We start from the raw sequence: 14,325 nt of genomic DNA, 5'->3' as shown, positions 1-14,325 counted from the left end.
AATCCACATATCAGGCTTTGTGGCGAAGTCTAATGCACTGTGGACTCATCTCCAATCCCTGGGAGTGGAGCAACTTGGCATCCCAGTCTCAGCCAGCGATTACTTGTCAGTCGTATCGTTCGTTTCGTGACAGACAGTGATAAAGTGTCAATAGACTTTTGTAGTTTTTAAACAGTTATTATTTTTGATGACAGTGTTATTCTTAACAGTTATTTATATTAGTTAACGTGAGCTTGTGAAAATACAGTGTAATTTATTGGGTAGTGATCAGTTCATAGTAATGTTTCTAGTTACCTCAATGTGTTATAGTGTTGTGAGTAATAAATCTAAATTATGAATCGCCTCAAGTGTTCTATTAGTGTAGAAACCTGTAACAATATCTTTGCTCTATAGTGAGGTCCACGTTACAATGGCGTGGAGAAAGATAGAACTGCGTTGCGATTCTCTGCCTTGTCACTGCTTCTAAAGAGATAGCTGATACCGTGTGGATGTAATATTAACATTATTGTTTAAAATACGTAATCAATAATTTATTCTTCAAGAAAATAGATTTTTCAATGATTAAATACTAAATTTGAATAATCGAAATGAATTACCGCAATTTATCATATTTCTACATTGTTAGAAATCGATCTGGCAACATTGCAGAGCTAGAATAGGATAGAGTAGCTGCCTTTTCGAATGATAGGCAAGGATAATATAGCAACACCGATGTTAATCGGTTTGATGGCCTCATGACGTAACAGTGATTAATTTATAAACTTTAGCATGGTTTAGTATGTAGTATTGTCAAGTTTTTTTTCTCTGAGGCTGTGAGATCTTTTTTATAATAGGTATAGCTTCTTCAGCATTATTAAATTTAATTGAATATTAATTCATACTGACCTGAATTGATACAGAATAATAAACTGCGACTCACTGCCAAACACACAAGGAATCTTATGTCGGCAGTGCAAGTATTACAGTATTGCTGCACTTGAGTTACAATCAATTTTATTTATTTGTATTTTAAAAAATGTATTTGTAATATATGGCAGTAATTCAATTCAATCAAATACTGCCATCATAATGTGAACCTCACTGCCCTTTATCATTTCAATATTTTTTTATTTCGCAAGTTTTTGCAACTTTGAGTCGCTATTCACCCCCCGTCCACCATCGCTTCTTATCTCTCTCTATTCATCCCCTCGAAAACCTCTGCATTCCATCTCTTTTCGAACAATAACAATAATTCTTCAATATCATTAATCCAGGTAAAGTATCCAATTACTTTTTAACTTGCCCATCTATAATGTTCTTTAATATCCTTATTCTATAGTGAGTTCCACGTTATATGAAATACTTTTTTCAGAAATATTGTATTCTATAGTGAGGTCCAAGTTATAATGGCAGTGGATAAGATAAAAGGATAGCGATGCCGATTCTCTTAATTAATTATATTTCTACACTGTCAAAACATAATTGGCATCGTTGTGGACCTAGAAAAGGATATTACGCCGGCTTTGTCGAAAGATAGACAAGATAGCAAAACCGAAGTTGATCAAATACTGTCATTATAACGTGGACCTCACTATAGTATTTATTTATTCGTAGATACAATCAAAAATCATGTAAATATGATTAGGAAGAAGCAACAGGTTTGGCCCAAAAACTTTCCATTCCCAAATTTTGATAGGCTTAATAAATTAATGTTCAAAAAATAGGTATGTTTATTGATTATTGGATTGCTCTATTTCAGGTGCTACAGCAGCCAAGATTTCATCAACAGAAGTGGACGGTGGAGGGAATTCACTCGAAGAATTGTGGTCCCATTTTGCATCTGCTGGTGGCACTAGCCAGGCACTTTCGCGCGCCTGTGCGTCTGCCCGAGCAGGTAATTAAAACTAGTAGTTCTGTGAACAGTAGACCTCGCGCAGTTATAACGACGTCCCAAACCATAAGCACATCCACACTGATACACTAACTATTTATTTGATCAGATCATGCTAACACAAGATTTAATTTAATATAAACGCTTTCTGGAATTTAGCGCGGGAAAACCAGAAGACATCTAGGCGCCCAGACGAGCTGTATAAGTTCTTGCATCCTATTTATAGTGCATAAAAATTGCATTCAATGAGGCATGCAATTTATAGTCTACACAACTGCTAATTTTTACCAAGTTACATTGAGATATTGAATTGCATGCGTCATGGCATGCATTTATATTCAACTCGGCAGCTGGTTTATGATGAATAATTCTATAGTCTGATTTTCACTCTAATATTGACATATGAAGGAGGCTCCTTTTTCCTTTTATATTACCTTGAAATGCAAAATTTCCAAAAACTGTATATACGTCGACGCGCAATTTAGAAAGGAACATACCTGTCAAATTTCATGAAAATCGTTACCGCGTTTCGCCGTAAATGCGCAACATAAAAACATTTAAACATTAAGAGAAATGCCAAACCGTCGACTTGAATCTTAGACCTCACTTCGCTCGGTCAATTATTGATCAGTTTTTTCATCACTGTCTCACATCAAAGTTGGACCTTTAAAACAGTCCTGCGCTATTTAAGATTATCTTTAAACTTTAGTATTCCTTATGTATTCCTAATGAATTGATTCCCATTCATTGATTGATTCAATGCTGACAATTTGACGTGATGAATCCTACTGTAGACATCAGTTTTGTTAAGGTGGATACACATTTACGCGCCGCGAATACGAGCAATTCAGGAAGGGTAAGATGCTGATATAAAAAGCTTGGCATCAGCTGACGTGTAATCTGTACGCACCTTAAGATGTCTCAACATGACTTGTTTATGAAAACATGTTTATTACTATTTTCAACTGCATGAATTACAAATTTCTATGTCAATGTTGGCCTATTACTCTACCACGCTCACATTATTGTACTCTAATGTGCATCAATTTACCGTCCGAAAATCTATAAGATTATAAGATCTGAAGAATGGTGTGACAGAATTTTTGACAGAAAAACCACTCACCACTAATGCCTCTACAGCAAATTTTTTTTTAGGACAATCGATTCTTTTATACAGAGGTTCATCTTAATAAAAACAATATAAAAACTTGTAGTACCCTTTATTAAAAACTTTGAAATATTTTAACTCTAAAATATTGTTTGTTAAAATATAAAACGTTTTTAATAGAGGTACTTTGAAGGTATTTTAATCTAAAATATTCCAATGTTTTCAATAAAGGGTACAAGTTTATATTGTTTTTATTAATTTGAACAAAAGTATCCCATATAAGTGAAGTGATGTTATGAAGAAATTCATCTGTATTTTTATTATATTTTGTATCATAACTTATCTTGTATCATAACTTATCTTGTATCATGTTTGAAGAGATGTCATGTTTTTCTTTTTGCCCCTCCGAAACTTTGCAGAGTCAAAAGTCTCGCTTTCAAGGAGTTTTGCCTGAAAATGGCCGCCCTTCTTTGAGCAGGGGTGAGGTTTGGTGTCTCCACCCGCAAACTCGTAACCTACGTGAGTTCTTTTACTGGCTTTTTTTAGGTTCTTCCGCTGAGGGAGGGGTGGCCGAATTCCCTCTAGGGCGATAATAGCGTATTATAATATTATCGCTATCATACGTATCATAACATATAATTTTTATCGCTTTTGTATCAATATAAACACGCTGAAGTGTTTGTATTGTACAATTTTTGTTACTGACAACTTAATATTGTCAATGACCTGATGGTGATAATAGTTTTCTATATGAATCTCTAGATTGATTATTATTTGTTTATGTTTCAAGTAGGTACTGTCATAGAGAAACAATAGCGTAAGTAGATATCCCATGGTATAGGGCGTTCAAGTCGCTACTTTACTGTTATCTTAAGCCAATTACTGTCGATTATTGTCATTTTCTACTGTTTAGGCCGGGCAGAGTGTATGAACGGCACAATATGAGAGACTACCAGCGTCACACATATTCACCGGAAAGAACTAAGTGGAATATCGGCTTGAGATAACAGTAAAAGCTACGACATAAACACCCTTTACCATGGCATAGCCCCTTTACTTAGACATAGGCTGAGTGTATTTGAGAAAACACCTACTTATAGGGGACAAAAGTTTTTTGCGAAACTTCCGGCTGATTTGAGAAGTATTGTTGAAGAAAAACAATTCAAAACAAAACTATATTCTTTTCTCAGTGAGAAGGCTTTCTATGAGGTTGACGAATTCTTGTTAGAGTGAAAAAAATTACTATCTAAATTTTGCAAATTTAATGAATTGTTAAATGTTATTAGAGTTTTATTTTAAGATTGATATTTTATGTTATTATGTTATTTATCTGTGACGTTTTTCAACAGTATTACATTGTTTTTGTTATACTTTTGTTGAGAATAAAATATTATTATTATTATGGGATATCTACTTATGCTATTGTTTCTCTATGGTACTGTATATCAATAACATGTTGAGCTATTTGTATTATGTATTGTATTTATTAATTTATAGTTATGTATCATGTATTAGGTGGTGGTAAACGTAGTAGTGGTGCAGAAGCGAGACGGCGCACTCACGCACCGCACCGTGCAGGAGGAGTTGACCTCCACTTATGGTGATCTGGGCATGCGCTGTGAGCGAGATGCCTTTGACACGCTCTTCGATCATGCGCCTGACAAGTTGCAGGTCGTCAAGAAGGTATTTTCAATAAAATAATTCGTTTTTATTATTATTTTATTATTATTAAAAACACACAAAACAAGACAAAACAAAATTGCAAAGAATTACGAAACAAATAAAACACAATAAAAAGGAAAAAGGGAAGGGAGAAATGGGGGGAAGGAAGAAAACAGAGTTTTCTATTAATACCAAGTGATTATAAAAGGACTTTACAACTTTGAAAGCACATAAATATTATTTAATCACTTATATAATTGAGAAAGGTGTCATGTTGTTACAAAACACTTCAAGTTTAAGATGTGGGTGTTATTTTGGTTCGTTGTGACAGCCATTGGTAATGCGACATACATCCCACCGATAATCGATTTCTTGCCACACTCGTACCAGCTTATCAGGCGTAACTTGTGCAACCGCAACGATCCGATTTCGGAGGTCATTAAGATTGTAAGATCTCTGTATATGAGTTCATTCACTCTTCTCATTCATGTCAGAAGCCATGAAATTAATCAGATGATACCAGAGAACTCTGCTACTTGACCTAGGTCAGCCAAGTCATTCGATTACCAATGTATTCATTTTTTAACCAGAACGGAAAGGTATATACAGGTATAAAGGTGTACAGGACGAGAAGAGATGGGAGTAGAATCATAAAGAAAAGATGGAGTTCAAAATAATCTATTTTTATTCCATGATAGACTAATAAGTTCAATAAAAAAGTTTGTAATCTAGTCATTTAGGGCCGGTTTCTGAGCTCGGGATTTAACTACGTTCTAGACTTTAAACAGCTGGAGTCAGAAAGTTGGTTTTCCAAAACGGGGCGTAGTCGCATTTTTTATGACAGTAGTCACAGTTTTCATTTTCTCATTTCTATAATTCGAAATGTTTTTCCTTGACGAAATTAAACATTCCTAAATAATCAAAATATCTTAAACTTTACAATTTTCTCTTATTTTATTTTGTTTTCAATTCTCTAGTTTTTCGAAATTTAATTTAAAAGTGACTATGACTATCACTACAACTACGCCCCGTTTTGGAAAGCCAATTTCTGACTCCAGATGTTCAAAGTCTAGAACTTAGCTGAATCCCGAGCTCGGAAACTGGTCCTTAGTATTTTTGCTCTGATCCTTGACTAGAGAGGTCCTAAACAGCTGCATTGAATTCAGCCGCTTTGGATCAATCGGATGACTAGATCCTGAAAAGTAAAGAAAATTCAAATTATATCCTTCAACGTAGACATCTCCATATATCATCATAAGGTGGAGCTAAGAATCGTTCATAAAAACGGCTAAAATTATATCTTACTAGCCGTCAGGCTCGCTTCGCTCGCAATATCCGTCTAGCCAGGGGGCTCCGCCCCCTGGCCCCCCGACCGGATCGTCCAGGAATGAGATTAGCAGGCTCGCTTCGCTCGCCTGCATTTTTATCATGTTAGGACAATCCAGTCGGGGGTCCAGACTATTATATTTTTTTTTTTCCATGTGTTTTAACTATATTAAAAAGTAAATTCGTATGGCTTTGTTAGTGGGGAGTCCGTTCCGGGAAGGTCCCACCTTACAATATTGTACTGTTACATGTAACCGCCCTTGATTGGGGTTTAAGATATCTTATTATTACTTCAAGGAAGTCATGGGAACTGGATAGACAACAACATTGTATTACCTAAAGAATTTCTCATTTATTATGCCGATTACTTGAAATTTAAAGAACGAATATTTATACAATACATTTTATCAAAATATTATTCCTACAAAAACTACCTGCCAATAAGATCTGCTAACTAGAAATTTTACTACAACAAGATTCATCTCTAATCAGGGTCTCGGTCGTGTGAAAATGTTTTATAATGAGCTAGAATTTTGGCACTCACCACAGCTATCACTCCCACTGGTATTCCCAAAACACAGGACACTCACGATCTCATGATGCCGGGAAAACTAACTTAACTTTCTGCAATATGATTTTTGATCCGCTCGGTATCTCGGTTGTTCAACGTCTGGAGGTTTTCCGTCCGAAAACTTCCCCTCTCTACGTCAGTGTGCCAGTAGGCCTAACTGCTGCTATGGAAGAGTCGGTTCTCACTTGATTGGGCAAGCGGGTACTTGCCAGGTCTGCAGTATTCCTCTGTGAGAATATCTACAGGCTACCAAACATCCGCCTTGCCTCGTGGAGCCACCTCATCCGTGAGAACTAGTAATATCCCAGAATTTGCTGGTTCTCAGATTCGTTTAAACATAAGTTAGCAGAATCTTATTGTCGCTGCAATAATACTACTTACTCACAAATTATATTTCTCACTATAGTCCAACTAAGGAATTGTTATTTTAATATCAGAGTCTTTTCTCCTGAAAATATTAAATCTAAAACACAAAAATCAATCAATAAATAAGTTATCAAATCCTATCCATGTCACACATACATAGCACTTAACAGAAAACACTTTAAAGTTTATAATATAAATATAAACAGGATACACACGACACGGATAGATTAAAAACACTTAAAAACTTACATTTGAACGAGAATTTACGGGAGCTGGGCCCCCTTTGTCAATCAAACAGGAAGTGAAGTGACTTCAAAATTCTCCCGAAAATTCTCGTTCAAATGTAAGTTTTTAAGTGTTTTTTTAATCTATCCGTGTCGGTGTCCTGTTTATATACAGACAGTACATACATATAATTATGTTGTGTTGAATAAATGAATGCCTTATTTTATAATATTACACTGTGTGTCTGCAGTCGCTGGTGACATTCGTGAACAAACAGCTGAACAAGGTGAACCTGGAGGTGATTGACCTTGACTCGCAGTTTCACGACGGTGTGTTCCTGGTGCTGCTGTTGGGTCTGCTGGAGGGGTTCTTTGTGCCGCTCCACGCCTTCCATCTCACGCCCAAGGACTTTGAGCAGAAAGTGCACAACGTCGCTTTCTCATTCGAACTTATGCAGGATATTGGGCTGGCTAAGCCCAAGGCCAGGCCTGAAGGTTGGTTTTTGTCATCATTATTATATCTCCTACTAAAAGGAAAAACAAAAGCTAATCGTTTTCAAGAAACTATTCATCTATGAAACAGGGAAATTTCGTGTTGAAAAGGTAAAAAATTGTGCAGTCAAGTTAGACGTTTTCTACAATTAATAAATACAGCACATTTTAGAGCGGCACAAGTTCTATTATAAAAAAATGAGAGCCAATTTTTTTTACTTATATTTATTTTGGGCAAGATTTACTCTTGACATATTGTAAATACAGTGATCTTTCATTTTGAAAAGAATAAAAATTGCTGTATCTTGCAAAATAACGACGCTAGATACGAAAAAGTAACTTTCTGGGAGGAGGTTGGTTTGCCGTTTTTCAAATTACAAAAAAAAACCGGAGGTCTTATCAAAAATCGTTACACACACGTTTCTGCGCCTTGTTTCAAAGAACTTTTATTCCAAATTTTATCCAAATCGGACAATAACTACGACTGTAACTGCGGTACAAACAAACAGACAAAAGCCGATCGAGTCGAAACTAAGACTGAAGGTTGGTTTCTGTCATCTTTATTATAGCAGGCTAGAGGCTACGAGCCACTAACGACAGTGTGTTGAGCATGTATGAACACACATGTTCGTGTCATCAGCGAAAGGCTTCAAACGAAAAATAGCTGTTTGACAGCAGCTTCTTAAGCTGTTTACAGACTTGACCGTCACAAACACGCGCATTCCATCTGCTGGTTATATCTGTATTTGTACAGAAACAGTAAGGTACAGATAAGCGTATACAGAGTGGGTGAAAAGTCCGAGAACGGCTTAATATCTCATACACAAAGGTAATTTGATGGTGGGTGTGATCGGGAATCCTACTCAAATTGAATTCCACTTTATTATGACTTCAAAAATCTGGTCCGCCATATTGAATGCAACTTTATTTTTTAAATAGGAAGGTGGTCATGTGATACATGATTTCGATACGGAATGGCAAGAAAAAATGAATGGCGAAAACCGCATATCGATATCTCAAACCCCGTTCAGAAGATATTCACATTAATCAATACTATTCAAAGCAGAAAGGAGAGAAAAAAAGTATGAGAACGGCTTAGTATCTCATGAAAGATTGTGATTCCAAGGTGGGTATGATTGGGGATCCCTCTCAAATAGAAAATAATACTTTACCATGACTTCAAAAATCTGGTCCGCCATATTGAATGCAACTTTATTGAAATTCCGTATCGAAATCATGTATCGCATGACCACCTTCCTATTTAAAAAAATAAATTTGCATTCAATATGGCGGATCCAAGATGGCGGACCAGATTTTTTGAAGTCATAGTAAAGTAGTATTTTCAATTCAAGTAGGATCCCCAATCACACCCATTGTCAAATAACCTTTGTGTATGAGATATTAAGCCGTTCTCGGACTTTTCACCCACTCTGTATAAGCGTAGCATCAGGTGGTGAAAAGTGAAATGGAGCTCAAGTCTGTACACACCTTAACATAGAATGCACTACCGGGTTGCCGCCAACCTGTCTCCCCTACAACTATAGTTGTTCAAGCGAAAATGGGTCTCTCAAGGTCGAAGATTCCTCTTGACACCACCACCCGTCTCTACCAACACTGTTGCCACTTTGTACTAAGGGTGGCTAGTAAGAGAGAAAGTGAATGTGTGTGAGAGAGAGGGTGTGAACGTGAAGTATTGTTCTTGTGAGGAGTATTGTTTGTCTTCTCTGGATTGTTGACTATGACGAGGACAATATAGTTCAAAGTTTTACTAATGTATTGTACATAATGATTATATATTATATATAATACATATAACTTTCAACAGCTGTACTGGTGTTTGAATGAGAATTCATGCAAATTGAAAAATGCAGAGTGAAGTGGACACTACAAGAATATTGAATAAAATAAATAAAATTACATCATTCCACTTCCAATTGATTATTATAAAAGTCTTCAAGTAACCTTTATGAAATAATAGCTCAGTTTATAAATAGTTCCATTTATAAAGAAAAATCCAATTATGATTATAAAATTGGATTTCTTGATGTCATGACTCAAGAAAGAGTTATACATTATACATAAAAATATTCTTTCCTCCATTTCATGATGTTGAAGAAGATAGGGGAGGAGGTAACGGGGGATGTTATTGTTCTAACTTCAAATTATGACACAGTACAACTTTTGAACTTGACGTGCTCAAAAGAATTTGTGACAGGTAGTGACGGAAAAGAGGAAGAGGGAAGGTATGAGAAGGAAATAGCGATCTTCAGGGTGTAGAAATATAGTCAATGTATATAGACTGGTCGAGTGAGGGGTGGTCACCAGTGGCCTTCAGGGACCCATTTTCGCTTGGGCTACTATAGTCTCCTCCAAAGACCTTAAAGATGCATAGACTCACATGCAGCGCTAGTGGCGTACTTGGAATTGAAATCTGCCATTGAGGGGGCAACCCATAAGATTATTACATACCAATGCCACCAATGCCATTGTGATCTATAGTATTACAAATATATATAGATATAATATCTCGTGCTAAAATACCCCAATGGCGGCCTTCAATTTCAAGTAAGAGCTATTATTGGGAAGGCATAGGCATTGTGGGTCTATATCTCTTTAAGGTCTTTGGTCTCCTCGCTATTTTGATCACAGGCGTCAGTAAATCCCCTGGCAATATATACTATTGCCGTCAACTAGTTTCCCCGACAGTAAATCCCCTACTAGAACGAAGGAGCCTAGTTGTCGGCGACAACTAAGCTTCTCACACGCTCACGACAACTAGTCTCCCCGACAGTAAATCCCCTGCTGGATAGGCCTGAGGGGTCTGGTTGTCGTGATATCGTTCCCGACAACTAAGCTCCCCGACAGCTAATACTCTATTGAACATTGAAGCCAGCTTGAAGCGGGCGGGGAAGTAGTACATTCACAGATACTGTTGTACACATTCTATGAATTCGATTATTAGAAGAAAAGCTTGTTGGAGTTGTCACTTCTATCACTGCAAACATAAAATTTAGAAAATAAACTATTTCTCTTTCCGAATTCAACTGACTTGGAAATGTTCCTTATTGAATTGGCAAGCAGTTTCAGAATGAGTTTGTACGTCTCACAAGTGATTCCTGCATGTATGCATAGAATATAACATATATCATCAAGCAAAACTCTGATCTACTGTTTAGTCTTCAACTTATGGCATTCAAAACTTCAGATTGAAACTTTATACTCTTGTATTTTGGTTTTTCTATGTGATGTGAATTGTAGGAATAGTTCTACATTGATTCGTCACTGTTCTCTTTTGAATAACCATTCATTAATTTGTAGCTATACTCTTTTGATTATGATTGATCAAAGTTGATCTTGATGTTCTAATATAGTATTTTTTTCTAATATGAAATGTAAAGGGTTGTGTGGCAGCGAGTCCTAAGGCCCGCCGCAAAGTAGACCCTCGCTAATCCACGAAAAGCAACCCAAGCTGTGGGATGTTTTGTAAACCACTGCTATAGAATTATTCATAATCAATCAGCTGACAAGTGGAATCATATGATTATGGGCATACAAGGAAAATCCACCAAGTCCATAAAAGTAATTTTTTCAGGAAATCAATTTCTAATTTTCAACATCAATCATAATTTCCTTATAGTAATTTTTCACAAAATAGTTTCGTGCGAGTAGCTTGGTTGTCGGGTTTGGTAGCAACAACCAAGCTCCTTGCACGCTAGCGTCAACCAGTCTCCCCGTCAGTAAATCCCCTCGAATGTGGTTTTAAAAGGAGCTTTACTGTCGGGGAGACTAGTTGGCGCGTTCCCGCACTACCAATAACAATAAATAAACCACTGGAAAATTACGAATCACAATCATTCAAAAATAATTTAACCTCAATAGAGCATAAAAGAAGTAAAAAAACTACTTATAATCGAAGATACAAACCTAACCTTGAAAAGTTTTGTTCGAAGACTTTCGCTAATGACACTTATGACGAACATGTGTGTTCACACATGTCAACACACTTGTATCCTGTCGTTAGTGACCACCTTTATGAGACTTAAGGTGTGTGTTGAGCCCTAATTTTTAATGGATTTGTGATCTGCTCCACAGAAATACCATTTCTGCAAGGAAAGTTGCAAGGAAAGTTGTGGGAGTGTACCACACCAGATTTTTTCGAATTGTTTTCAGTTCTCTGGGCAGAAATACTATACCAATTAACAACCGTTGGATGTGGAAGAATTGTATATTCAAATGGTATGAGAGTTTTCAAATGTTCCAGTCTGCTCATTTGATTCCTGCACAGAGAAGAAAGAGAAAATTCCTTCAACTTTGTGATTCCTGTCTAGCCATTGAATTTATACTATCTATAAGAGAGATAGGTTCACACTGTTAATGTGTGAGAAATTCATAAGAATTAACACTTGAATACATAATGTTACAATAACTATAATACTGTAATGTTAATCTCATTGGAAACTCCTTATTACTTTCCTTGCCCTATAACCATAGGTAAGGAAAGTATTGCTTTCCAAAAAAAATTAAGGTACCCCAATTTCAAGTTTTCTTTACGTTTCATATCCCCTGAGTCCAAAAACTTGATTTATGGGTGTTGGTCTGTGTTTGTGTGTATGTCACTGAACACGATAACTCCTTTACTAATCAACCGATTGACTTGAAATTTCAAACTTAAGGTTCTTATACCATGAGGATCCGACAATAAGAAATTCAATTCAAAATGGCGGATAATTACTAAAAAACCATGTTTTTCACGGTTTTTTCGATAACGGCTCTAACGATTTTCTTCAAATTTATATCATGGATAGCTATTTATAAGCACTATCAACTGACATGAGTCTCATTTCTGGAAAACTAATGGGAGGTCCACCCCATCCTTGAGAAATGGACTTTGTAACCTCCTTCTCGTGCATGAGGTAGGTAGGTAGGTAGAGCAGTAGTTGATAAAAAGAACACGTATTCGAGATATTTCATCTGTGGAACAGCTGTTTTGACGACTTTGAAAAAAATCATCGAACTTCACAATTTACACAAAGGAAATAGCACTCTGAAAACAATCATACACATAATATACACATAATTATACACATAATATACAGTAGTCTGATCGTAGTTTCAAATATGTTGCCGCCAATCGTCATTATGTTATTCCCCTAAATTATTCTCTTTAGAATGAGGCTTTCAGTTCAATGAGCAAGGAAAGTTGTGTGAGTGTTCCACAACAGATTTTTTCGAATTGTTTCCAGTTCTCTGGGCAGAAATACTATACCAATTAACAACCGTTGGATGTGGAAGAATTGTATATTCAAATGGTATGAGAGTGTTCAAATGTTCCAGTCTCCTCATTTGATTCCTGCACAGAGAAGAAAGAGAAAATTCCTTCAACTTTGTGATTCCTGTCTAGCCATTGAATTTATACTTAGCTCGGCAAAGTATATCAACAATATTTTTATGCTTTTAGTAACCTCTTCAATATTGTAGATGCATTTTCAATTCTGTTTGATACTCTACAGGTGCGTACAGATATACGCGCCGCGAACATGAGCAATTCACTTTTAATCAGCTGATGCCAAGCTTTTTATATCTGTATCTTACCGTTTCTGTAAAAATACAGATATGAAAAGTGAATTGCTCATGTTCGCGGCGCGTAAATCTGTACGCACCTCTAAGTTCACAAGAGAGGTTGCTGAATTAATTTTTGTACGCTGTTATAAAGCTCCAGGTAATATTTCACTAGAGCAATTATAAATTTATCTCTGCTATTACAAATTTCACCCATCTAATTCTATCGTTATCGGTTTTTACAGATATCGTCAACCTAGATCTGAAGTCAACACTGCGTGTTCTCTACAACCTGTTCACCAAGTACAAGAATCTAAGCTAGTTTACAAAATCAATGTGAAAACTGGTAAAGTGTGCTTTAAACTAATTACTTTTAATCAAATTAGAAATTAATATTAGATTATACCTGTTGATCTAATGCCAGAAGAGATGCTATTTTTAAAATATATTTTTAGTGAATGATTATTCTTAAGTAGAACTGGATGTGCCAATCACTCCTAGTGAGATTCATATTTTATCGATTTTAAACAATTATTAGTAATGATAGCTATATTTATTGTCTGATAACTAATTTAAAAATGATAGCTTGATACATCATCTGTTTATGAGAAAATCACCAATCTCAATTTATTTATTTACAATGCAAATGACACTAATTTAAAATCATTGGTAGATAAAATAATAAGGTAGTCATTGTGCTATTTTTCTTCAAAATTTTTAGGTGACAAATTCCAAGATAAGGTTAGAATTTTACGTGTACAATTTTTATAAAATTTTAGTCCAAAATAAACATGAAAACTATAAATTTTGAATTTAGTTGGCTTGAATAAATAAATTTATTAGAAATATTCCACTCAATTACCACTTGTAACGAATAATATTGAGTTATTTAAAGAAAATTGGAACTATATTCAACAATTTTGAACGCTAAGCGAACATTTGAAAATTCTTCACTCAACATTACAATTAGGTTGAAGGTTTATCACCTCAATAACAATCAAATAGTACAATAATTCTAATAGTTCCATGCCTTCCTATATAATAAGATATTGCTCTAAATGTTTCCATTTTGAAACTAATTTTATCTTGAATATTGAAGCTTGCATAAGGATACAAATTCATTTTAATCAGTTTCATTACACACACA

General features: G+C 35.6%; 1 protein-coding gene across 1 annotated transcript; it reads left to right on the top strand.

Annotated features, from left to right (window-relative positions):
• Positions 1 to 1,738: 1,738 nt before the first annotated feature.
• Positions 1,739 to 14,321, top strand: LOC120356550 (beta-parvin-like; the record flags this gene model as incomplete). The annotated part of the gene is given in 4 exon segments (XM_039445498.1): positions 1,739 to 1,873; positions 4,494 to 4,661; positions 7,379 to 7,622; positions 13,424 to 14,321. Coding segments are annotated over 4 exon segments (624 nt in total), but the record flags the coding sequence as incomplete, so codon positions are not given.
• Between the last annotated feature and the right edge of the window lie 4 nt (positions 14,322 to 14,325).

The sequence above is a fragment of the Nilaparvata lugens genome, unplaced genomic scaffold, assembly GCF_014356525.2.
Source record: "Nilaparvata lugens isolate BPH unplaced genomic scaffold, ASM1435652v1 scaffold7090, whole genome shotgun sequence".
Classification (NCBI taxonomy): Eukaryota; Metazoa; Arthropoda; class Insecta; order Hemiptera; family Delphacidae; genus Nilaparvata; species Nilaparvata lugens.
The sequence above is the reverse complement of the archived record's forward strand: the minus strand, read 5'-3'. Positions and strand labels throughout refer to the sequence as shown.